The sequence below is a fragment of the Sarcophilus harrisii genome, chromosome 1, assembly GCF_902635505.1.
Source record: "Sarcophilus harrisii chromosome 1, mSarHar1.11, whole genome shotgun sequence".
Taxonomy (NCBI): domain Eukaryota; kingdom Metazoa; phylum Chordata; class Mammalia; order Dasyuromorphia; family Dasyuridae; genus Sarcophilus; species Sarcophilus harrisii.
The window spans coordinates 166,119,348-166,147,103 of record NC_045426.1 but is presented as its reverse complement, the minus strand read 5'-3'; the positions used below and the strand labels follow the sequence as shown (position 1 = coordinate 166,147,103).

Below are 27,756 nucleotides of genomic sequence, written 5' to 3'. Positions count from 1 at the left end.
CAAGAAGTTCATATGGAAAGACAGCATGTACTGCATAGGTGGGCTCATCTGCAAGATAGAAGGAAAGGCCTGTTGGTCCTTAGAGTATAGCATCAGGGCAAATAGCAAGGCCTGGGGTTTTGAAGGATTCAATAGCAGGCAAGATGGGAAAGCCCACTGATATTCTATTTACTGGATGGTTAGTTGTTGGTGATTCCCTGCCCATTAAAATAGCATGTGACCATGTCTTCCCTGTAGCTGAGAGTGGAATGTTTGAGTATCTTTGAACTATGACACTTGGAAGTAAGGGAGGGTGAAAAGTCAGAGTAGTATAGAGTACTATAGACGCTCTCCCATTGAAACAGAGATAGAACTTTGCCTAGATAAATGGAAGGATAAAAGGAGATCTGTTGGCATTTGATAGAGTTAATGGGAAAAAGAAGGGCTTTTCACATGCCCAGTTCTCTTGAGACTCTCCAGATATACCATTTATCTCACAAATTTTCATTTCAGAAAACATAAATGAAAGTAGGTTAATGTAGGGAGTTAGATTGAGGGAGACAAAATACTATCTGGTTATATGAATGAGGAAAACAGAAAGCAAGAATTGACTTGGTCACTTTTAAGATGCCTTTATTTCAGTGGCAAAAATATACTTAATTCATTAAAACAAAAAATTCAACATTTCCTAATTTTAGTATGTTCATATCATAGAATCATCAGGAATTTTAACAGCAGAATTTTAAGTCAAAATAACTTTCATTACATTTCACAAGATGAAGTTAGAACTTTAATTCATAATGCAAACAAAATTTAAGGCTTTAAACAAAATAAGACATGCCACTGTTACACAAAATCTCAGAATAGCCCATTTTCGCTTGCCATATAGAATTTCCAATGTTGTTCCATTATATGGCATGGAAGAAATTCTTGATTGCTGATCAATAATATTTCATTCAGCTGAAGATAGTGCTTGAAGTTTTGTACTGAACCACTGGAACGTCCTGTTTGACAAATTGACAAAATATTACTGAGGACTCCAACTATGATATTTTAAAAATCATTAGCATTTAAAAGTCAGGTCAGCTTGAGGGCAAGCATATCAGGTTTGTAACAAAACAAATTTTTTTCCAACTCCACTTTCATTATCTACACAGCATGCATGCAACAAAAAGGAAGAAAGATACAGTATTCAGATATAGTTCCATCCCCTCCCAACTCATAGCTGGAAGCCATATTGCTAACAGGCTTTGATATTTTCAGTGTGCGCATTTACACCTAGAAAATTATGCTACAAATCCGGATTGGTTGCCTAAATGTTAATGCAAATTAGGAAGGAAGGAAAAATAAGTATTTATTTATTATGTACCTACTATGTGCCAGGCACTGGGATAAGCACTTCACCAATACTATCTCATTTGGTCCTTACAATAACCTTGTGAGGTAGGTGCTATTCTGACCTCCATTTTACAGATGAGGAAATGGAAGCAAACAGCAGTAAAAGGACTTGATGGAGGAGACATATATAGTGAGGCTAGATTTGAAATGAGGTCTTCTTCACTGTAGGCTCAGAACTCTACCCACTTGCATCACCTAGCTGCCATGATTAAACTTGCACGTGTGTTGTACGCAATATTCATTTTTTTTGAAGAGTTACTTGTTAAACATTTACCAGTACAACCCTGGACATAGAACACCCTGGCTGGGTCTATACACTCAGCACATAATCAGAATGCCTGAAAATTTTACTGTGTCTCATTATGAAATCTGGTATAAATCCTGTAGCTTGGTTGTTCCAGGCTGGTTTTGGAACTATACAGAATGGTTTCAGGAGATTAGACCTACTAAATCTTTTGGGTGCATTTACTATAATGCATACACATACTCATGCATATATGTACATGGTGAAATTCCATTTTCCTCATCTGTAATTCATATGTACAAGTGAAAATTATTTTTGTCTTTGTATAGCCCCTGATATAGTGCCTGGTATACCGTGGGTGCTTACTAGTTGTTTGCTAATTTATCTTCTGAGCGCAGTAATAAGCCTTTCCCAACCCCGGAGGCCAGAGTGTGTTAAAAGCAGAAGTAGTCTGGGTTCCTCTGAAGCCTGAGTTCACTCAGATTCTGCCGATGTCTTTATCAGTCTTCAGGCCGGGGGCATGATTCATGCTTTAGTCTCTAATGTTATTTAGCTACAAGTGACCCATTGGCAAATTACAACAGCTATCAATAGAAATAAAATATTAAATTGAGAACAGACTAAACTGTAAAGAGATGATCTGGGCCACCCTCCCTCATTTTAGAAACAAGCAACCTGAGGCTGAGAAGTGGAGAACGCCTGATCCTACCAATGGGCAGCAGGGGTTTTCTGCCTCCTTGCCATTCTGGCCCTCCTTGGCCAGCCCCACCATTTCATGCTGCTAGCAGGACACCTATCCCTGACTCTGGAGCTCTCCATCTCCTCTCCGGAGCCTTGTTTGCCTCTCCCTCACCCTTACCTCACCCTTTATGTATGAAGACACTCTGGAATGTAAGATCCTGGAAGGTATCTAGCTTGTATCTGTCTCTCCCGTTCCTCAGAGAGGTTCCAATGATGTCTTACCTGATATGACAGCATTATGGCCATTTTTATATGGTTAAGTTTGTATATTCAGTTTGAGAGGGTTATTTGGCTATGCTGCCACCAAGAGGAAGTAAATTTCTTGGATAAGTGAAATTAAGAAGTAGGCTTAGACTACAAGCATGAAGAGAACTAGCAGAAATGGAGGGTGGTAGCAGCTGGCGAGCACAGATGGGTTTGGGGGTGAGGGGACAGTAGAGGGTGGGGATTGTTAAGCTGACACATAGGACTGTCTAGTCTCCTTTGGAGACAGCAACCTTACCAGAAAATAAGGGGGAAAGCCCTTCCCCTTAGATGTTGGTATCCTACAGCAAATGCCTTATGCTGATTACAATTCTTGCAGGAATGATTAACATAAATAAATATGAACATATAAAATGCTCATCAAATAAAGGTTTCTCTATCTTAAAAACTAAAATTTTAATATAAGAAAATCTAAATAATATTACCAAACTGTGTTTAAGACTAGTGTGTATGGAGCAAATTTTAAAAAACAACAACTATAATATGCTATCTTACGAATTGTTAATTATTATGAATCCATCATTTTAAAATAAATCTTATGCTTTCAAAGAGAGAAGTCCTTCTATCTTTTTCTCTTCCACTCCCAGTAATTATCCTTCCTAATTTGTATACACCTCTCTGGCTGTATGACTTCAACAGGTTTCCAAAGCCCTTACAGACTTTTCTCAGCTGCTAATTCTAGAACTTCAGCCTAAGCAAGAAGGTTTGCCTTCCCTGACAGTTTCCTGCTGAAATGATTCGCTGTGGGTGTCATTTCCCTTAAAGATTCTTCCTCAAAACAAAAACAATAACAAAAAAACAGTAAAACAAAAAAGATCCTTCCTCATGGCAGAAGTGGATATCTTCTAATTCTCTCTCTATGCTGAACGTGTTATAATAAATAAGATTACTTTTTTCCAATTAGGGAATAACTTTCCAATTCATTTTCAATATTTTTTTTTAAAGTATGAAACATCCTTTTCCTTTTATTACTTGCTGCTGGAAGCTGCTAGTGAGGTATAACTTTATTTAGACAAATATGTTTCTCTTTACCAGTTTGAGTTCACAATGTGGCTTCTCTTACAGATTATCTTCCAAACAATCTTTCCCAAAAGCTGTTTTAAAAGGAGTCGAATTTCTTCTCCCAGAACATTTTAAAATGCTGGCACAAGACTTTTGAAAATAAATTCCAACTAGTTTCTTGACATTAGGCTAAATCAGGTTTGTTGGCAAGCAAATATCACCTCTACCCTCTTTTCTGTACCACTGAGTTTCCCCTCAAGTTATAAATTAGAATGCGTAAAAACCCATAATCTAGGATTAGCCAGACATCTACACAGAGTAATGCTAGTCTTGTCAGGGTCAGAGATTTCATGCTCCTAAAAATAAAAAATTCTGTTATCTATTCTGATACCGATTAATTATCTCTAATGGAATATGTGTGACTTTGTTAAATCCATGCTCTGTATTGGAAAAAGAATATAAAAGATATCTACCCAACAAGAGAATAATAGCATTGTGTCAAAGGGCTTTGAATTTGAGATTCAAAGGGCCAAATGATTTAAGTAGAGGCCATTATTAAGCATCACATGATATACTGTTGAAGGGGACATTTGAAATCATCTAGACTAGCTCCTTCATTTTATGGATGATAAAGCTGAGACTTAGAGACACTGACTTATTCATGTCCCACAAATAACAAATAGAAAGACTGGAACTAGAATTTGGTTCCTCTGACCTGAAGTCCTATGTTCTTTCCAGTACTCTGATTCATAGTTCTTATTCTATGATCATTGAAATGAATTTTCCAAAGCCCTCAAATTGTTTTATTTCTTCCTTCCTAACATTTTCTTTTAAAAATGACTTTTGGAAGAGATCCAATTCAGTTGATGAATAGTAATAATGATGATTAAAAACTGACATTTACAGAGCACTTCAAGATTTGCAAAATGCTCAACACATATTATCTCATTTGATTCTCATATTATCCCTGTTTCACAAATGAGGAAAATGAGGGTCATTGACTTACCCAGAGAAACTAAGTTAAGTATCTAAACCGAGATTCAAATCTAGGCCATCCTAACTCCAAGCCTTGTTTGTCAAAACAATTTTGACTATTCTATAGGAATCATGAGTTACCTTGGGAAAAAAATTCTTCATAATATAACAAGTATCATGCAAATATTGCATTTGGTGTCAGCAAGCAGTTTATGAATCTAAAAACAAAGTTCCAAGAATGATGAGTTCAGGAACTAAGTTGGGGGCTGATCAATTATAGCTACTCTCACATGGAGTTGAGGATTCTTAAGGATAACAGGGCAGCTTGGTAAGCAATGGTTAAGGAATGAATAGGATCTGGAACCAGGAAGGATGTTCTTCCTGAGTGCAAATCCAGTTTCAGACACTTTCTAGTTGTATAATACTAAGCAAGTCACTTCACAATGTTTGCCTCAGTTTGCTGATCTGTAAAATGAGGTAAAGAAGGAAATGGCAAACCATTCCTGTATCTTTACCAAGAAAACTTCAATGAGTTGGACATGACTGAAAATGACCAAAAAACAACAAGGATAATAGTGAGTTAGAGGAGGGAGATACCTAGTGTACTGGGTCAGATGGCAGAAGGTTGCAGTACCCCAGACTTTAGTCCTGCAACAGCATTTCTTCCAGTATCACCCTACGTGCACACAATATTGCACCTACTTAACATATTATATACAAATATCAGCAACTCAGCAAGGGTCTCTTTTCAGACTTCCTAAAATAAAATTCTCTTTACCCTGTCAAAGTGACTTCTAAAAAATTAATGACTTCTTAATTGGATGTTAATCAAACTATATGAGAAGTTGTTCCAAAAGTATTTTGGATCTTTGGAAACAAATAGGATGTTACTGCTAATATTATAGATAATACGATATTATGGAAGAAATATTGGCAATTATTTTCTTAGAGGCTGACTGATTTTGAGTGCCATAGATTTTGTGGATTAAACCCCAAAGCCACTGAATTCACAAATCTAGAAATCAATGAATTAGTGACTGACTGATTTTACAAATACAAGCATGTCCTGACCCAAAGTAGGCCCTTAATAAATGCTTATCAGGTGAATGAGACTCTTACAATCTAGAAAATGGGGAGATACTTTACTGATATAAACTCAGACATCAAAGCTTATTAATAGTTATTGTTATTGTTATTTATTTTTAATAATATCAGTAGTAATAACAATCTTTCCTATACTTGATATCATTTGATTTTCTTCTCCCTGATAAATCCATGACAGTCTATGGAAAGAAGAAACACTAATTAGAATGTTAAGGAGATGTCAGCATTTGTAAAGAAGGCTAGCTTTTTTCTTTCTTGAATTAGATATTAGAATATTGTAGATGCAGGCATGCCATAGAACCTTTTGGTTTATTTAGAGGATAGTAAAAATAACTAATGACTTTGTAATAAGTCATCTCATCTTAAGAGACAGAATAACTAGTTGGTACTTATATTCACATAACTACATAAATAGTGTGTGGAAGCTATGACCAAGGTAAAAATATCAACATCAAAAAAAAAAAAAAAAAAAGATGGGGAAGGTCTGGTGAGAAATTACTTTTCCTGAAAAAGATCTGGGGGTTTAATGGATTAATAGAGGTTCAATATGAGTCAGTAATAGAATGTAGTAGCCAAAATAACTATTGTGACCTCGAGATTTATTAAGAAAAGCATATTTTAATGTATTGTTGGTGGAGTTGTGAACAGACCCAACCATTCTGGAGAGCAGTTTGCCAAAGGACTATCAAAATGTGCATACTCTTTCATCCAGCAATACCATTACTAGGTTTGTATCCCAAAAAGATCATTAAAAAAAGGACTTACATGTACAAAAATATTTATAAAAGCTCTTTTTGTGGTGTCAAAGAATTAGAAATTGATGGGATGCCCATTGATTGGGGAATGGCTGAACAAGTGGTATATGAATGTAATGGAATACTATTGTGCTATAAGAAATGATGAGCAGGCTGATTTCAATGTTCCCTGATCTTCCACCATGGTATTTTAATTCTTTTCAGAAATACAATGATCCAAGGCAATTCCAAAGGACTTTAATGGAAAATGCTATCCATATTCAGAGAAAGAATTGATGAAGTTTGAATGCAGATCGAATCATAACTATTTTTATTTTATTTTTTAAATTATTTTTCCCTTTTGATTTGTTTCTTCTTTTATGACATGATCAATATGGAAATATATTTTATATGATTGCAATACATAGCCTAATTAAAATTCTTACCTTTTTAGGGAAAAGAGTGGGCAACTCAAACTTTATAAAAAAGAATGTTAAAAATTGTCTTTACATGTAATTGGAAAAAATAAAATATTATTTTTAAAAGGGAAGGTACAGTTTGCAGGAACAAAGAATATTAGCTCTGTTCAGTTCAAAGCACCTATACTTTAAAAGGCCATTACCTTGAACCAGTATGTTGAAGAGAATTGAGTCTATGTGACATGAAAATCTGTTGAAGGGGTGAGGGACATTTAGACTAGAGAAGACATAGATGGGACCTGATAGCTGGCTTCATTATGTGGAAGAGAGATAAGGCATGTTCTCTTTGGTTCCAGAAGGCAGAACCAGGATACATATCACAAAGAAGCTAACTTAGAATTAATGTTAGAAAAACTTTCTGACAATTGGAGTTGTACCATAAGTGGAATGGACTGCCACTGGACATAGTGTACTCTCTATCACTGGAAGTCATCAAGCAAAGATTGGCCACTTGTCAACTCTGCTATAGTGGGGATTCCTTTGTAATATGGGGTTGGACCAGATGGCTGCTGAGGTTCCTTTAAACCAAAGGTTTTTCACTAGGGGACCACAATTTGTTTTTTTTTTTAATATTGTGATAACTTTTGTTGTTGTTCTGTTGTTTCAATCATATCTGATTTTTAGTGACCCCATTTGGGCTTTTTTTGGACAAAAATACTTAAGTGGTTTTCAATTTCCTTTTTAGCTCATTTTACAGGTGAGGAAACTAAGGCAAACAGGATTAAGTGATTTGTCTAGGGTCAGTCAGCTAGTAAGTGTTTAAGGCTGGATTTGAACTCAGGTCTCCCTGACTTCAAGCTGAGCTCTCTATCCACTGTGCTACCTAGCCTTATTTCAATATAATTGGTTTCCTTTGTAATCCTATGTGTTTTATTTTTTGATTCTAAAAACATTATTCTGGAAAAGGAGTCCACAGGTTTCACCAGACTGCCAAAGAGAACAATACAACACAGAACAGGTTAAGAGACCTCTGTTTCAAACTGAAATTCTGTAATTCTGATTCTGTCATCATAGACAAATAACATTCTCCAGTTATGTGGTATCTGAAAGAGCAAAGTAAAGGCTTTATTCATCTCCAATGTAGGAGTCAGAGCTATAAGTTACCATGTACCAAGGAGAATCAAAGGGGTAGCGAGTATAGTAACAATCCATCAAAGTTGTATTTTCAAATACAACTAAATGAGGACACACAAAACCCCTTGTAAATGAAGTTCAAGAGGACCTAAGCAGTCCTGTTTTTGTTTCTAACAATAAATCATTATCATGCTGTTCACACAGAGAACATCACTAACCAAGGTACAAAACAGTAGGCAGGAGATCCAAAGAGAGCAACATGCCTGCTTTTCCAACTGATGTTAAGTTGAAAATAGAGCAGACAGCCCCAAAATGTGATGTTTTAGAAGATGTATAAAATGGAAAAGACTGTGGGCAGGCAGGCATTTGTTAACCCTGTAACTCTAGGAAATAGAATATTTATTATATAAAGAAGCAGTGGGTTTGGTGGAAGGGACACTGAGTTTGGGGTTAGGACATATTTGTCTGAATTGAGCCTTTAATATTTCCTAGCAATGTGACCCCAAGAAAATCACTGAGACAGTTACTTTCCTTGTTAAAAAGGGGGGGGCGATTATAATAACCTAATTTTTAAAAAAGCCTATTGTAATGAAATAAATTGAAGTGGGAAGGCTAGGGAGAACTCTTTTGGGGGCAAAAAGTGGTCTCCAGTGGCCCTGAAGTAGTGCCAAGCTATCTTTATATATGTATTTGTGGACCTAAACATATGTGATGTAAAGAGTAGAGAACTGGCATTGTATTTAGGACACATGGGCTCCTATTCTGCCTCTAATTTGGGACTAACCTCTCAGTGATTCAGGCCACTCTATAGGGCCGAAATTTAAGAAAAGTCCACACCAAACACAAACCGATAACAAATATTTATGAATACTGTAGCCAAGGACATTAAATGTTACGTTTGTGACAATAAATCTATTAGCTTCCAGGATCTGGGGAAAGGGTTCCAAAGGAGGAGAACCTTCTCTCAGTTCCATACATATTCTTCTGCTTGGATAAAGAAAGTAGTAACTTCTCTGAGGGAAGCATTCTTTATAGTCACTGGCTGTATGATTTCTAAGTAGTTAATTTTGTTACTGCTTTGTTACTACAAAATTAAGCCATCTGACTGTACAGAAACAATAGAACCCCACTGAAAGGACACAAGTTGACAGGTGTGTCACTCCTTGTATGTGCCTGAGAAAATGCCAGTGAAGCAGCCACAAAGGAGAGCTGACTCAAACGTAGGGAGGAGAAGCCATTGTGTTCCCATGTCCTGGTTATCCTATAAAGGACTACTCAAGACTGCCCAATTTTCATTATTAGTCAAAAGAACATTACTAGGAGAGGCAGCCTCAAGAGTCAGGAACACCTGGGTTCAAGTTTACCCCATATATATTGGCTGTGAGACCTTGGGTAAGCTATTTGATTTTTCAGTGTTCTTAGTCTATGAGATGAAGAAAAGGTGTCAACTTGCATTGGTAGAGACAATTTCCTCATTTAAGAGTTCTCTGTATCAATAAAATCATAGGTCTGGGCTCTATCCTTATATTACTATACAAGTATCTTCTTACTCACATTAACTTTTTAAAATGACTAAATTAATAATGCCAACAGCAAGATTAATTTAACTTTTAATTTCTGAATCTTCTGGTTTTTTTATAATTCTTTTTTCCCCTTTTGCCTTAATGTCACAAAAATTAAAAAGAAAATCTGGGTTAGTTTTAAATATGTGATAGTGTAGTATAGGGAAGAGATCACTGATTTTGGAATTATAGTTGCCCAGATTTGAATTTTAGCCCTGTCACTTATTAAATGATCTTGAGTAAGTCATCTAATCACTTTAAGATTCTGTTTTCTCATCTGTAAAATGAGGTAGGGTAGACTTCATAAACTCTAAGGTTCTTTCCTGCTCTAAATCTATGATTCTGTGTTACTCCTGAAACATTATGAATCTATTAACTATATTAATTCAATTCACATGGCTTGAAATTGTTTCAAAGAACTTTGGATAGGCTATATTTTTATTATGATTACAGAATGAACTTTTATTCACTATTCTAAGTGGAAAATACATACATATGTATATGCATACACAAACCCATTTATAGTCAGGAATGCAATTCTAATCCAAGGCAAAATGTTTAACAATTATTTCAACAGATGGTTACTAAATACAACCTCCCAAATCACATTGGAGAAAATAGTCTATTGTGGCTTCTCTAATAGAAAATTTACTGTCCTTTTGGAGAGGTATTCTGGGAGATATCTTTAGTGATGAAGGTAAGTGGCTGATCTGAAGAACTAAAATGAAAATTTAATCTGGATTTATTTCATGGGGCTGTTCAGTCAGACATGGGCATTTATCTGGCACTTGCCATATGACAGATATTATGCTCTGTACTGGGGATACAAAGAAAGGCAAAAACATTCCCTGCTCTTAACAAGTTTATAGTCTAATGGAGAAGATAATATGTAAATAACTATGATACTTTAAAAGAAATTTGCAAATTATATAGAAGGTTATCTCAGAGGGAATCACTAGGGATGAAAAGGACAGAACTAGTAAAGGCCTCCATCAGCAGGTATAATTTAAGTTTAGACTTGAAGGAAGCTAGGAAGTCTTAAGACACTAGAAAAGCACATGTATGGTGACATTTCTACTGAAATCAGTCAAATAGAATTGGATCTTATATTTATATTTGAATCCTTACTCTTCTGATCTCAGAAAATTTCCATCCAGAAAGATGGTCCTTAAGTTGTAGAGGAAATGGATAGTTCTGTTTCCTAGAGGAAACTTTCAGGTTATATTTTGGAAATTTTCTTTTTGAACAAACAATAACAGCCATATTGGGTAAGATTAAATAAAAAAGAAACTATTAAATAAGATTCCCTGTACTTTGTGAATTAGGGCAACAGAATTTTAACAAGAGTATGAGAAATAAATTTAAAAAGCAAAATAGCCAGAGTAGCATGCATAATAAATATGAACTTAAATAACACACTGTGGGCAGGGATCAGGATTGTAAGAACACTTTTTCCTGTAGTTTGTGATGCTTAGATGTTGGGGAGTATTCAAGTCTCATGAAATAGAGAGATATGCTGATTTGCATGCTACAGTACAAAAGAAAATTTGCTAAGGTAAATAAACTAAAATTGCAGTATTAAGTGAAGAAAAGTATTTCTTCAAAGATGTTGATTTACAATAGCATGCCACTAGGTCATGAACCATCTCTGTGAAAAAGATGGCTCTATCTTTCTTGGAAAAGATCGTTCTGCTTCCAAATGTGTTCATATGATGTGTCCCCATCAAAGAAATGTCATAATTAGTGTACATTAAATGCCAGTTCTAGAAGAGAAACAATATAAGAGAAGTGTGTTTCCCCTCAGGTGAATAAATTGAAGGTAATGTGTTTGAGTGCCTGGAAACCATGGTGACAGAGCACATAAATATACAAAGATGCTTTCCCAAGTAAATGGCTGGAAAATGCTCTTTCTTAATAGAATATTTCCATTCAGCAGCTTTGTATGGTAGACATTTTTAATGTATCTTGAAAGGCTGATAGAATTTTGGAGAGATTGGGAATTTTACTCCCTTTAGTCTGTATGAGAAATAAAGAGTTTTTATGGGAAAGTTTATGACAAATTAAACATGAAAGGAAAAATGTCTAGCAGAAAGCCACTATAATATTAAAACATCACAATATTTCACAATGTTATTCTAGTTCTTATTATACACATGGCTATAATATGCATATCTTTCAGATGGGGAGTAGTAATAGTACTACTACTACCACCACCACTGTCATTACCACTTACTACTACAATCACCACCACCACCACCTCTACCACTGTTGCCAAACTGCTTATATGAAATTTCTGAAAGTTAACAATTCTAACTCACAATTTTATGACACACCTCAATGGTCTGAAGAATCATAAATTCTGTGTAAGGGAGTGGTTCCCTTAAGTCTCCTGAATTTAATTCTGAGTTTCCCATTTCTCTTGGACATTACCCTATGAAATTTTGGTATATAAGATAATATTTATCTTTCCTCTACATTCTTTGAAATTTTCTTTCCTAGAAGCAAGGGTGTATATCATTATCCCCAGAACTGCCCTCTTCTGAGTATGGAGAGATCACTTCCTCCCATAATTCCCTTCATTTCCTATCCAGCAATCAAGTCCTCCATGGAATGAGCTCCAGGATAAAATTTCTCCTTGTTAGTATTTTTTTTTTCCTTTTGAAGGATGAAATGATCACTAAGGCAAGACAAAAAGGTATTAGCTGCTCTGTTTAAAAAATAGAGAACTCTAGCAAAGGTCTGGATAACTGAAATCTTCCATCAGTACTATATCATATTTTTACTTCCCTAATCCATCTATTTCTTCTTTCTGTCTCAGAAATTTGTAGTAATATCTGAGCACAAAATTTCTTCTGCTTCTCCCTTCATTGAGCTTCCTCCAAATGCTATGCTTTGCTCTTCTGATTTCTGTATTTTTTCACATGAATACAACTTCTTAATATGAAAAGTTCCTTCTATCCTCTTATCCTGTTTCTTTTGAATAAGATATACCTATGCAAAGATACATTTCAATTGTGGGTTTTACCTCACTAAATCTCCATTATGTCAACTGAGGTCAAATTTGGCTCTCAGTGTTAGGACTTCTGGTTCTTCTGTTTTGCTGCCTTAAATGTTGGGCATTTGTATATAGATATTTGAAGTCATGGGTTTCACTAGTTATTCATTTCTTTAATTTTACCTCCTGTGAATTTCTGGATATTTGAACTGCTATTCTTCATCCCACAGCTATTCTTTAATATATCTAGCTTTATAGATATTTAGAGACATTTTCTCCCTTCCCCCTCCTTTTTAGTTTAAAGTCCTTTTGATTACATTTGTAAGGCACATGGCAAACAAATTCTATCAATAAACATTTTAAGTGCCTATTAAATACCAGGCACTATGTCAAACATTAGGAATGCAAAAAGAGGCAAAGACCAGTCCCTAACCTCTAAAACTTACAATCTAATGGGGGAGGGGAGACAATAAGCAAGTAAAATATATACAAAGTTGGCATATATAGGATAAATATGAAATTATGAACAGAAGGAAGGTAATTAAGAAAGATTAGAAAAGGCTTCCAGTAAAAGATGGAATTTTAGTTGGGAGTTAAAGGAACTCACAGAAGGCAAAAGGAAGAGTTGAACAGAGAGAGTATTCCAGATATGGGGAACAACTGAGGAAATGCCCAGAATGGAGAGATGGAACATCTTGTTTACAGAACATACAAGAAGCTAGTGTCATTGAATCAGAGTACATAGCAGAGTAAAGAATAAGACTGGAGTGGAAAGATAGGAGGGGAGTAGGTTATGAAGGGCTTTGAATGCCAAACAAAGCATTTTGTTTTTATTCCTGGAGGCAGTAGCGAGCCACTGGAGTTTGTTAAACAGAAGAGTGACATGATCAGACCTGTACTTTAGGAAAATCACTTTGGTGGCTGAGTGGAGGATGGATTGGAGTGGGGAGAGACAGACTCAAGGCAGGCGAATCTGCCTGCAGATTAACACAATAATCCAGGTGTGAGGTGATGAGGGCTTGAACCAGAGTGACTTCTCTTTTCTTTCTCAGAAAAGAGAAGAGGGCATATACAAGAGAAGTTGCAGAGGTGAAACCAACAGCTTAGATATGGGGGCTGGGAATCATCATCACAGAGATGATAATTAAATCTATAGGAGCTGATGGATTATCAAATGAAATAGTAAAGAGAGAGAAGAGAAGGCCCAGCACAGAACCAACCCTAAGAGATACCTATGGTTAGAAAGTTAATTGCCTTTATGGGTATACTTTATTTTTGACTGGGAGTATGTCATCCACATATTTTAAGTTATGGTTTGGGAGTAACAATCCTCTTCTTAGATACTGCCTTTTTGGTAGTTATCCATTTCTCAAATCAATTTTTCTCTTCTGCATGTCTTGTTTTCAGTGGATAATATCGAAGAAAACATGTTCTATATCCCTGTGTTCAATAATGTCTTGTCCAAGACTTTGTAAGTGTTGCCAGTATACCTTTAAAGTTTCTTCTGGAAGTATTAATTATGCTCACATGAATCACTAGAAATAGGGACTAGTCTTCCATTTTGATAAGTCTGGGGAGGCTTTCTTTTATGTCTTAGAAGTATGGCCACTCTTTGGTAAGATCAAGAATACAAATTACTGAAGGAAAAGCAACAACTGCTGGGAAATTAAGTTTTTACTATATATGACAATAAGTTTCAAATAGATATGTGACCTAAGTAAAAGAGGTCACAGCATAAAAAATAATTAGAGAAGAGGAACCACCTTTAGAAACTATGCCTGACAGGAAATTCTTATTCAAACAATACAAAAGAGATAGTAAAAGACAAAATAGATGAATTACGTAAAATCAGAAAGCTTTAATATGAAAAAAATCAAAGACAAAAAAGAGTCAATGTTGGAAGGGGCCATGAGAAGACAGGCCCTAAGTCATTATTGATGAAGCTGTGAATTTTTCTAAAGTATAAAAAAAAATGAGAAATACAACTTAATTATGCATTCTCCTTGATCCAAAGATAATACTACTGAGCATGTATCCTTAAGTGATTAAGCACAGAAAGGTCACATATGTATGAAATTACTCATGGAAGCACTTTCTTTGGTAGCAAAAAACTGGGGGAAAAAGTGGGTACTGACTAGAGAACCACTGAACAAATGATGATGTGTGAATTTAATGGAATATTATCACATCCTAAGAAGCAATGATTATGAGGAACTCAGAGAAATACAGAAATATTTAAAGATTTAGAGCAAAGTAAGCAGAACCAAGAGAAAAAAATATACAAAAGCTCTGATAATATAACCAAAAACATCAATAAAAGGCAGCAAAATTATGATTAATTGTAATGACCCATTTTAGGACAACTGGTAAAATTCTGTCTTCTTGTCAGAGAGGTATGATTATGACTGCTCAGCATATTATATGCTATCAGATGTAATTACTGTGGCTGTTGTTTTTCTTTTTATTCCCTCAAAGAATGATTGTGTATATGTATGGGAGGGTGAAGGGAGGAGAGTAGTATCCAATCTTTAACCTGTTGATTTCACCTTTGTAACTCTCTTCTGAAATGCCATCACACTTGTTGAGGACCTCATCACCTCACACCTGGGTTACAAATCTGCTAGCATATCAATAGTAAGTGAAAGGAAAAGGCTGATAATCTTCCTGATGTGAATGGCCACCTAGAAGTATTTTTCACTAAAACTTTCTGCTAATGTATGATATTATATATGCTCCACAGTCAAGGATCTGATACTAAATCTTTCTGATTATTCTATAACAGATATTACTTGATAATATTTTCTTATAGAAAAGGGAGAGAGCAAAAGTCACCTCCAAATGCTTCCCACATTCCTTTTTTACAACATGATTCAAGATTTAAAATTTTTCCAACTTTCTGAGTCTTTGGATTTCTGTCAGGCACCTCAAAACGATCAAGTAAATATGAAATCCAAATCAAAGGAGTTATAGCAGAATTCCTGCCCAAAGCCTCCAGAATGCCAGCTGGGACCTGCTTGTAAATTCCTCAGCATAGACAAAGTTACTAAGAGCATCTGAATCTGGTTAGCACAATGTCACCCCCACAAATCTCGAATTAGCATTAACATTTCCTGAAACATCTGAAAGGGAGAATTGGGATTTTTTTTTTAAAAAGATAATCACGACAGGAAACAGCTCATGTTGGCAGCAGAAGGGGCAGTATAGCTAATTTCCAATTCTTTGGTTGTCAGAAGAAAAACAATGGAATTAGGGAAGTTCTGAGGCTGAAGTAAAAGTCATTGTCCAATAAATTATTTGCTGCCCAGCTTATTTTTCTCCTCTCCCAAACTCTCTATGACCATGACATGGTAGAGATACTAAATAAAGAGGAGTTAGCAAGATATCATTGTTGGAATGAGAAAGAAAAAAGTGATGTAATACAGTTTTGTTCTAAAATCTATAGAGGCCTTTATCTTCACATTTGCCAGAATTAGAGAATGGACTATAATTCTGGCAAGAAGTGATTTTCTGCTTACTGTTGAACAATATGGTAAGTTCTGCTTCTAAGATTTGGTTAATTCCATCTGACTTGCAAAGTCAGGAGCCAAGATTCTACAGTAGTACTTTGCTTTAAATTTGTCACAAATTTATCAAGCACCTATCAAGGTTATGAATAATGAAATAATTCATTTCCAGAAGAAACTTGCATTCTTTTGAAAGGATATAACATTTAAATAGATAAGCAAAAATAAAATAATTTGAGATGGGAGAAAGCACTAACAACTGGGGGCATCAAGAAATGCATTACTGAAGAGATAATGAGCTGTCTTGAAGGAAGCTAAGAATTCTAAGGGACATGGGTGATGAAGGAGTATATTCTAGGCATAGGGAGCAGTCCATACAAGGGCATGGAAGTGAGAGATGTAATATGAATTTTAGTTAACAAGATGAGGTATATGAATATACAGTATATGAAAGAGAATAATGTGAAATAATGTCTGCAAAGTTAGATGGAGGACAGAATATATAATCCTTTAAATGCCAGATTAAAGGATTTATATTGTGGCCTAGAAGCAATAAGAAATTGATGAAGTAAGAAACTGATTTGAGTAAGGTGGCAAAAGACATTTGCCTTAGGAATAATGATTTGGTAGCTATATGGAGGATGGATTGAAGAGGAGAAGAAACTGAAAGCAGGAAGATCAACTAAAAGTCTATTGTAGTAAGGCCAGGGAGAAATCCAGAACTGGCATGGCATTTCAAAGTATATTACACATAGTTCATTTCATCCTCACAACAATCTTATGAAGTAAAATATTTTTGTAGTAGAACTAATTGACATGATTGTGTGACCACTGTTCAACAACATAATGAGTAGGAATGGAGAAAGAATATAGTAGAGTTAACTCAAGGTTGGGCTTTGGCAAGGCACAAAGCAGTGATAGGAGGAGATCCTTCCCCAAACATCCCAGTGCTAGTGCTTTCCCTTTGAGATTATTTTCTGTTTATTCTGTGTTTGTATATCATTATTTATTGTAGAGAACTCCCAGGAAGTTAGAAACTTTGGTAACTGGGATGCTCCCCTCCTCCTAAGATTAATGAAGGGTACATTTAAGCTTGAAATCATGAGAAAACATAAGGTCTTGGCACAATTACTGGGGCACTATGAACTTTACATAAGATTGCATCCTTAGGAACTAACAACATGTGTCAGAGAAATTAGAAAATAGAAACCAGGATTGGTCACTGAACAATGCTTTTCATAATAACATATGGTTTTAAGATATGTAAGCAGCATGATTTCTCTTAATAAACACCTCCGTTGAATTATCAGCAACCCCACTTCTTATTTTCAACTGCCACTAGCCCATTTGTGTTGTGCTAGTCACAACAATTTTTATTTTCTTTCTTATTATAATGTAAATTCCTTGAAGTCATGAATTTTATATTCAAAGTACTTAGCATAGTTTTGAGCATAAAATAAATTTTTGACTAGCTAACAAAGATGCAAAAGATTCAAGAGTAAAGGATAGTGTACAGCTGAACTGGTCAATTAGAGTAAAAACTATGAAGGGAGGAAAGTGAGACCAGACTAGGGGTACTAGACTGTAGGTTGTGGTGATGATAACAAATAGATTAGAAGAGTAATTTGTAATACTGTATTGTGTTGTATGCAGTTTGTTATAAATAATACTCTTGTGCTAGAAAAAGTAATGAAAGAAACTATTTCAAAGAAACCTGAGAAGATTTGCATGAACTGATCCAGAATAAAGTGAACAGGACCTGGAAAGCAATTTATATCATAACAACAGTATCGTAAAACCATGTTAAGACTTAAGAAATTTAATCAACATAACAATCCAGGATGTTACCAGAGAATCTATAGTAAAATCTGTACAGAGATTATAAACTCCAAATGCACAATGAGAAAATTATTTTTGGACATGACTGATATAGGAATTCCTTTTGCTTGACTATACTTTTTCCCCCTTCTTCCCAGTTTGAGGAAACTTGAAGGGGAAAAAAAGCAAGAAATGTTTCATAATTAGAAAAAGAAAATTTAATTAAAATTATTCTGAGATAGTATCCATAAGTTTCACCAGACTGCCAAAGGGGATTCATGGCCAAAAATAAAAAAATGTCAAGAATCCCTAAATGAGAGAACTTCAGCAAAATTCTTTCAAGGAAAGAAACTATGAGTAATAAAACAGATTTGCATAGAAAAGGCTATAGTTGAAATTGAGGTCTTGAAAGCATGTCTTGCATATTTAATCTACAGCTGAAAACTAGGTGTTGGTATAAACATACCTGGCATACAGGGCTGGTTTTCTTGCAACACTACATTTGGTTCTGTAATTATAGGCACTTCTTCAGTAATGTACTTACAGAGCTCTTTCCCAAGATATGTTACCTGTACATATTTAAACACAAGATATAAATTACACATCGAGAAAAAGACCTCTCTTTCATAAACCAATTCCTATATAATATAATGTATGGATATGGTATATATTAGCAATATGATTTAAGCAACTATATAGTTAATTCTATCTTCTCTCTTGATTACTTCTTGTCTATCCTGTATGTAGTTTGTTTTTACATAGTTGTTTGCATGTTGTATACTCCATTAGATTAAGAGCTTCTTAAAGACATTTTTTTGCCTTTCTGTGTATTCCCAGCACAGTGTCTGATGCATAAAAGAAACTTAATAAATGGTTATTGATTTTTTAAAAAAATTTCTTTCTTACCCTCTTACCACCTCAACTCCTCTCCCTTGGGAACTAAGTAAAACAAACCCCACTACAAATTTCCACATTGGCTATACCAAATATATATATGTGTGTGTATATAAACATATTTACTTATTTATATTTATATGTATATGTAAATAAATATATATTTATATTTATATGTATATATATTATGTATACATAAATACATGTATATGTATTTATATGCATACATATACATATATATGTATGCACATTTATTTATTTCATTGTACATTCTGGGTCCTTCACCTATAGGAAGTAGATAGCTTGTTTCATCATGAGCCTTTTGGTACTATGGTTGGTCATTACATTGATAAGAATTCCTAAATATTTACATTTACCATATTGCTATCATTGCATAAACGATCTCCTGGTTCTGTTCACTTCACTGCTTCAGTGTATACAAGTCTTCCCCAGTTTCTCTGAAATCACCTCCTTCATCATCTTTTACACTAGCACCTTTGGTGTGTGGGCTTGCTGAGCCCTTTTCAGGGCTCCAAGAATCTGTAGCACGTGCAGGGGCCACATCCTAGTAACACCATCTTGGCAGACAGGCTAAACCAGATTGAGAGCGGCCAAAAAAGAGGCCTCAAACCCACTGGTGAGTTAGGGTGGTATCTACCCTTAGCATATGAAGACTTTCTCCTGGGTGTAATGAGTGGATGACACCATTTGTTCCAGCAGCCACAAAAGGAGCTGAAGCAGATGCTACAGAGTTCTTAGAGTTTGTCCAGACAGTCAAGACGCCAAAGTCATCCATTACATGGAAGGCCACAGCCACTTGTTTTGGACTTTTGTCCAGCCACTGGAATTCAATGACTCTGAAAGAAAGAGTGAGGCTAACCCCTTTGTGCAAGTTGAGACATCACTGTATTGTCCTCTTCAAAAACAAAGGACAAACACCACCAAATATAGCTTGTTTATCCATTCCCCAATTCATAAGCAACTCTCAGATTCCCTTTATTTGCCACTTGAAAAGTTATTTTTGTAAATCTCAGTTTATTTTGCTTAGAATTACTCCCTTAATCTATTCTCTATTTCTCTCTCCCCCTTTCTCCTCTTTTCCTCTTATTTCTCTGTCAAATGTATTTCTGTACCAACTCTGTTTGTGTGTGTAGTATTCCTTTAACTAGTTCAAATGAAAGTGAAGGTGAAGTGTCAGTTGTTATTCAACCCCTTTTCTTTATTTGTATAAATATCTTACTTGTGCTTAATTGTATGAGATAATTTTCCCTAACCCCTTTTCATCCTTTTCCCTTCCAACGTATTCCTCTTCTACTCACTTCCCATTTTTCTCTAAAGATCAAGACATAGCAGAACTATTTCCATGCCTTGTTTAGACTCCCTCTGTGATCGCTGATGATAATTAGGACTCAGAGGAAACACATGCATCATTTTCCTATATTAGAATGTAAACAGTATATCCTTGTTTTGCCAATGATCATTATTCATTCATATTTACTTTTAAGCTTTTCTTAATTACTGTGTTAAAATTTCAAAATTTATACATAGTTCTGGTCTTTTCATTGGAATGATTGAATTTCCTCTATTTAAAAGTCCATTTCTCCCCTTGTAGCATTATGTGTCAGTTTTTCTGGGAAAGTTATTCTTGATAAGTCAATAGCTTTTGCCTTCTAGAAAAACATATTTCAAGCTCGCTACTACTTTATAATGATGGTTGCTAAATTGTGGTTGATTCTGACTGTGGTTTTCTGGTCCTTGGATTCTTTCTGGCTACATGCTATTATTTTTTTTTTCCCCTTTGGCCTGAAATCTCTGGATTTTGGCTGTTCTGAGGATTTTTAGAGTATTTTTCAAGAGGTAACTTAAGGATTCTATTTCCACTGTGCCCTTGGTTCTAAGAGTTCTGGGAAGTTTTAAGGTCTCTTGAAATATAATGCCTATGCTATTTTTCTTTCCCATGGTGTTCAGATAGCTGGGTAATTCTTAAATTTTTTCTTCTTTATGTGCTTTCCAGCTCAGTTATTTTTGATATGATATATATTTTCTTATTCTTTTTTTGACTTTGATATTTCTTATCACTTCATGAAGTTACTGACTTCTGTATGGTCTATTCCAATTTTCAGGAAGTTTGTTCCTTGGGCAATGTTTTGTACTTTTTGTGCAAAGCTATTAATGCCCTTTTAAATTCTTTCTTCTAAAACTCTCATTTCTTTTCTAGTTTTTTTCTTCTAGTACTTCAATTTTATTTACAAAAAAAACATTTTAACTCTCTCTCTCTCTCTCTCTCTCTCTCTCTCTCTCTCTCTCTTTAACTATTACTTAATCTCTTCCAGGATTTCTAGTTGAATTTGTGCCTAACTTGTGTTTTCCCTGAGGTCTTACTCATAGAAGCTTTGGAGTCATTCTCTTCTGTGTTAGTTCTTGAGTGCTCCTGACAAAATAAATGTCCCTCATTATAGTGGAGTTCTTTTTATGTTTGTCCATTCTTCTTTGGATCTGATGTTAGGCTGGGCTCTGCAACCATTTTGGAAGGAAGATCTGGCTAGGTATTAATACTGCTTTTTTTGGGATATTGAGTATTGTGGGTGTTCTATCATTTCAATTTGGAGACCTGCAAGCTTTTCAGTGCTGATTTAGGGTAAATTCCAATTGCTATTTCATTGGTTTGAGATCTATAAGTTTTGACCTGGGTTTTGTCAGAAGACCAGTAGAATGCTGCTCGACCCAGGCTTTATCAGATAGCTAAGAAGTTGCACAAGTTTAAAGTGACGTAATTCAAGATTCCCCTTTGGTCTGGAATTTCTGTCCTGGCTATGACTTTTTAAGCTGGACAAGATGCTGCTGCTGCTGGCTTCTCAACTTCGTTCTTCCTCAGCCTACAAATCAGGGCCTCCTTATCTGAGAATGCCAGCTTCATGCACAGGTCTGTTTTTCATCAACCCCAGATCTTTGACCTAGAACTGGGTAGTAGTTCTACCCAGTTGAAACAGAGAGTTGAAAAACCTCTCAAGAGTTGTGCCCCAGTGTAAGTCTGGGGTACCCTGCATGACCTGGGACCTTTGATGCATAGCCCCTCCCTGGGCATTTAAGAGTTCCTGAGGTATGATCATACCCCAACCCACTGTTCGGTATCAGCAGACTTCCCCGTCTCCCCTATGCTGACGTGGGTTATATAGCCAACTGGTTCACTGTGACTTTTTCTGGATAAAAAAAGAACTGGATACCAGCTCTGTTATGCAACTAAGAAGTAGGAAGTATGAATTATTTCTGTTCATGATTCTGTAGTTAACTGATGATGTTAGCCAAGCTCAACAACGCTAATCTCAGGCTCCTCCCATTATCCTCATCGAAGGGCTGGTGAGTTGGGTCCAGACCCAGCATGCTTTTACCTCACTTTTTTTTTTTTTTTTTTTAAATTTTTGGTGAGGCAGTTGCGGTTAAGTTTCTTGCCCAGGATCACATAACTAGTTAAGTGTCAAGTGTCTGAGATTACATTTGAATTCAAGGCCTCTTGACTCCAGGGTTGGTGCTCTATCCACTGAGCCCCTTTACTTAGCTTTTAAAGTCTTCATTTGAAGTGCATTGACACCAGTTGGCCTCTCTTTTTAGTGACCATAGCTAGCACCCCAAGGTGTTACATGAGACCTTTAGTGACTAAAAGAGATAATGTTACCTCTATTGTGTTTAGGTAACTACAAGTCAAGAATTTATACACAGGCAGAACTTGGCTTTATGAGTTCTGCACCCTATGTTTAAACTCAAGAAAACTTTTTGAGTAGGAATCCAGAAGCCTAGGATAGTGAGGTCTCAGAATGATGCTGAACTGACATCAGGATTTACAGACAATGCTGGCAACTGTAAATATCCATTTATTTCAACAAACATCTCTTGCCTGCTACATGTGAGATACCATGATAGGCACTTGAGATATGTAGATAAGCAGATACTCTGTTTTCATGTTGCCTATAAATCAATGAGGAGAAATAGCATGTATACAAATATTTCACTAGGCAATGTTTTGTGAGAAACCTGAGAAAAGGGAATTTTCTAGATTATCTATCCACCTGCCCTCTGCCATTCTGGTTGGTCTATCTGTCTCTGTCTCTGTCTCTGTCTCTTTCTCCTCATATTTTGCTTAGACATTCTTCTAATTAGGTACCCTAAATCCAGTGTGTCTCTTCTAATTCATCTTCCACATGGCTGCTAACATGACATTGCTAAAGCACAGGTATGATTATATCACTCTCTTGCTCAAAAAACTCTAGTGACTCTAAGACACAATGCTACCTAGGTTACAAAGCAAACTCTTTTATTTGACCTTTTAAATCTTTCATACTACATCCAGCCTACTTTTCCAGATCAATTATACAATTGGCAGCTTGATTACACAGTAGATTGAGAGCTTACTCTGGAGTCAGGAAGAACTGAATTCAAATCCAGATTCAGATACTTCCTAGGTAATTAGCTCTGAGCAAGTTACTTAATCTGTTTGCTTCAGTTTCCTCAACTATAAAATGGAGATAAATAGCATCTACCTCCCATGGTGATTGTGATAATCAAATGAGATAGTAATTGTAAAATACTTAGCACAGTGCCTGGCACAGAGTAAGTGCTATATAAATGTTAGTTATTATTACTCTCCTTGCATTGTGTATTTACATTCCTTGTGTAATATAAGTTTTTAAATTTGGGATACTTTACATAAGATTCTCCTAACTCTTCTAATGGTTGAGAGAATGATGACAACACTGAGAGAATTCATGAGGGGAGAAATTAATGCAAAAATTTTGGAAAAAAGAGACTCTTTATTCCTGTTTTGAGACGGAGATTTAATGAGGTTTCAGACTCTGTTTGGGACCAACTCTTAAGTAGGAGAATGAGAAGACTCTCTTGAAGAACATAAGAGAGGAAGCCAATGCCTTCACATGTCCCTGATTTCCTGTTTGCCTACTTTGAGAAATTTTTCCTTGGATGAAATCAGGGCCTCTTTTCTGATTGAATAAGGATGAAGAGTATCTCTTTTCTCCTAGACTCAGCTCCTCTCCCAGGTAGTAGCATTAAGTTATCATTCTCTCTGTCAATTAGGAGTCATGCTCCAGGCTAGAAACTGTAATTACACACTATTCTGTCATCTTCCATCTTTGTGCCTTTACATAGGCTATCTCCTAGGCCTAGAGTAAACTCCCTTTTCACCTCCTCTTTCTAAAATAGCTTATTTAAAGCTCAACTGCATAGTCATGTCCTACATGAGACTTCTCCTGATTCCCTTTAGTGCCTGTCCTCCCATTTACCTTGTGTATATTTTGTCTTTACTTATTTAATGCTCTGAGCATGCCCAATTCACCTAACATGGAGACACTCACAAGGTAGACCCTAGGGCCCTGCTTTTGGGAAATATCCTATATTTGACTATCATGTGGGTAGAAGGGACTTCTTTCCCACTGGGCTCTCTAGCTGCCCACTTTAAGCACTGTAGCTTAGCATTTTACTCTGTTTTCTTTGTCCTTTCAGTTTTAGATGTGATTGTGGAATCTTTATTGGGCCCAGACTTGAGCCATAATATCTCTGAATTCAAGATTTTAGACTAAATGTTACAGCCCTGAGGGAGCCCTGAGAATCCAGGATACCAGTCTAAAAGTGTTTTTGTAGTTGGAACTGCATTAAGCTGTGAACCTATTCTCTTCCCTATCCCTAGAGTCTGAGGTGGTATAGGAGGGTATTATGCCTCCAGTTACTGGGAGGAAATTTATGTTTTTTTTTTAAATCACAGTTTTGAAATAAATATTCCTTTGTAAAAGCTAATCTGTTAAGTGGTTAAATTGAACTGGTCCTAGAGGAACTCCTAAAATTGGAGGAAAACCATTGGTGGGTATTGGAGCCAATAGTAAAGACAATGGACTCCTCCCCACCCTCCAACTCCCCTTGGGGACATTTTAACCTCTCTTAAAGGGTAAAATTTAATAAACATGACAAAGGGAGGCAGTTGGGGACCAGAATATGCAAGGTGACAATTAAATCTACATATTTTTTTCCCTGATGGAATATATATTCTTGAAGAAGAGACATATTTCATTTTTGTTTTTCTATTATGTAATACATGGTAGGAAAACCTTGAAGAAGGATGTAGTCCCTCATTTGAGTCTTGAGTAAGGGATCAGAGTTGGAGAAAGGAGAGAGGATAGAGTAGCATGAGAAAGGGTATTAAGTTCTTTTTGGCTATAATACAGAGCAGATAAATAGGAGTAGTATAAAATAAGGTTGGAAAAGTAAGTTAGAACCAACTTATGGAGGAACTTGAGTGCCAGAATAAGGACTTTATACACTTTAATTGTAATAGGAAGTCACAGAAGCATTTGGAAAAGAATGATGTTATCAGAGCAGAAGATTACATGAGTAATGGTGTAAAAGATAGATTGAAAAATAGTCAAGAATTGTTAGTGAGTGTTTTGAGTCAGACTTTGGCTTCTCCATTGGTTCAGACTTATGACATACTTCTAGGAAAGAACCTTTAACAAAAGAAAGGGTATTCATTATACTGAAAGAAAAACCAGCAAAGTCACAGCATTGACTCATTGCTACAAATGTTAGGTATAAGTCCCCTTGTCCCTACATTTGTTGGCACCCCCAGTCAGAAGGGTATATGCTTATGATTATGGAAAGTCCAGCAAGCCTGAGATATCCCAACTATTCATGCACTAGGTTTTTATGCTTCAGCTGATAAGGGAAGCTATGTCAGTCCTTCTAGTCTTAGCCCTCTGGATCAATTAAGTTTCATTGCCTTGTTGGGCTAAACTAGCCTTCTGACAGGGACTTTCTAGTCTTAGGCCATATATGGTATGTAAATTTCTAGCTGTGCAATGGGACCAAATTAGTAGTAGGTGCCACCTCTACAGAAGGCCATTTCAATAGTCTAGAAAAGAAGAGATGATTGAAGTATCAGAACTAAAAAGATAAACTGGATCTGAGATCTATTGCTAATGTAGAATCAATAGGACTTAGTCACTAACTAGATGTGGGTGAGGTGGGTAAGAGAGAAAGAAGAGAAAGATGACCCTTCGGTTAGAATTCTAAATTATTTATTGTCTTATCAAAGAGGGAGGAGTAGATTTTGTGAGAAAAGATATTGAATTCAGTTTTGCATAGGTTTAATTTGAAGTGTTGGCAAAACATCCAAATAGTGATATCTAGCCTGTGGATATAAATATTGAACTCCAGGGAAAACTGAGGAGGGGACTACAGATTTGAATTACTTACATAAAAATGCTAAAATGAAGTCATGGGAATGGATGAGAATATATAGAGAAAAAACTGTTAAAGACAAAACCCTCACTTGGGGAAGACACATGTATTAAAAAACAGAGGTATAGGGAACCAGGAAAAGAGGCACAGAAAGTCATATTTAGGAAGTTAGGAAAACATATGAATGTGTCAAATGCATTCTCATAGGAAAACCATGCAAATATACCTGGGTAGCTCTTCCTGCTGAATATAATAGATAAAGAAGAGATTGGCCTAAGAAGGAGGGGGGTTATCAATAGTGTCAAATAATTATAGCTAAATAATTATAGCTGTTGCCACTTCTTGTTGGTTCTACCTCTATACCATATCTCCCATCTTTCCTTTTCTTCCCACTTATGTGGCCACCCTTCCCTTCACCTCAGTTCAGTTTTTTTACTTCAACAGCCTCCTAATAAAATCTCTCTACCTCCATTCTTCCTTTCTCCAGTCCATGTCCACATAGCTATCAAGCAGAAATTGCTCAAACCGAGATCTGACCATGTCATTCTCCTGCACGTAAATCTTCAGTGGTTTCTAATTGCTTCTAAAGTAAAATGCAACTCTTCTTTTTGGCCTTTAAAAAGCTCTTCACAGTATGGTTCTTTCCAAATTGCTTTGAAACTCCTCCCCTTCCCATGCTTTATATAACAGCCAGAGTGGTTTCCCATGTATGACTTTCTATCTCCCTTCTATGTAGCCTATCTTTCATGGTCTTTTTCCTTCTATCTCTACCTTCTACCAAAGTATTCACTTTGTTCCATTCAAGACTGAGCTCAATTGTCAATGGTTTTTCTTGATTCCCCTAGAGGTTAGCTTTCTCTCCCCCTCCTATATATATATATTTACATATATATATATATTTGTATATGTTTTAAATTTATGACATGCTGTTCCCATCCACCCCAAGAGAATGTAAACTCCTTGGGGGCAGGGAATATTTAATTTTGCCTTTGTATTTCTACCTCTTTGTACAGTGTTGAAAAGCCCCTCCCCAACTTTTCCCCTTATTACAGTTTCTTTCCTGACGAGAGAAAATGTGCTAGGTATCAATGATTGATGCTGAAATCTCTTTCTTTGGTCTTCATCCTACCTGATCTCTCTGCAGAATTTGATGGAGTTAAATCACACCCTTCGTTTGGATATTCACTCTTACTATCACTGGTTCTCTTTCTTCCTGTTTGATCATTCCTCTCAGTGTCCTTTGCTAGATCCATTTCCCTTCTATGAGGCATACATAGGTTTCCCCTAAGGCTCTACTCTTCTCTCAAGACTCTCTCCTTTGGTGATCTCATCAGCTCCCAAGGATTCAGCTGTAATTCAGGAAAATCAACTCCCAAGTCTATAAATCTAGCCCTAACCATTCTCCTGAGTACCAGTCCTAAAACATCAATTGTCATACCTCAATGTCCCATTGGCAGCCAACTCATATGTCAAATTGAACTCCTTATTTTCACCCTGCTCTTGTTCACTCCCCCAGCTTCTCCATACTCCATATTTCATCAGTACTTTGAGGGATGTCCTCTTCAGTGTGGGCGCTTCCTTCCCTCCGGGCTTTAAGAGCCCCATCCTATATTCTGATATCTTTTTCTCATGCCCTTCCATAACCCCTGCATAGAGGACATTACCAACATGCTGGAGGCCTCACTCTCAGCCTTTTAATATTTTGTACTAGTTTGGTATAATATTTTAATTATCCTTATATGACCAGATCA

The 27,756-nt window shown here is 36.0% G+C and overlaps 1 protein-coding gene across 1 annotated transcript in view; it reads right to left on the bottom strand.

Annotated features, from left to right (window-relative positions):
- Positions 1–595: 595 nt before the first annotated feature.
- ANKRD31 (ankyrin repeat domain 31) overlaps positions 596–27,756 on the bottom strand; it is a 169,187-nt gene continuing 142,026 nt past the window's right edge. The window contains exons 24-25 of the mRNA XM_031966397.1: positions 18,339–18,441; positions 596–983 (exon numbers count right to left, since the gene is read on the bottom strand). Coding sequence (XP_031822257.1) covers positions 838–983; positions 18,339–18,441 — 249 coding nt within the window. The 3' untranslated portion in view covers positions 596–837. The remainder of the gene's footprint in view (positions 984–18,338; positions 18,442–27,756) is intronic.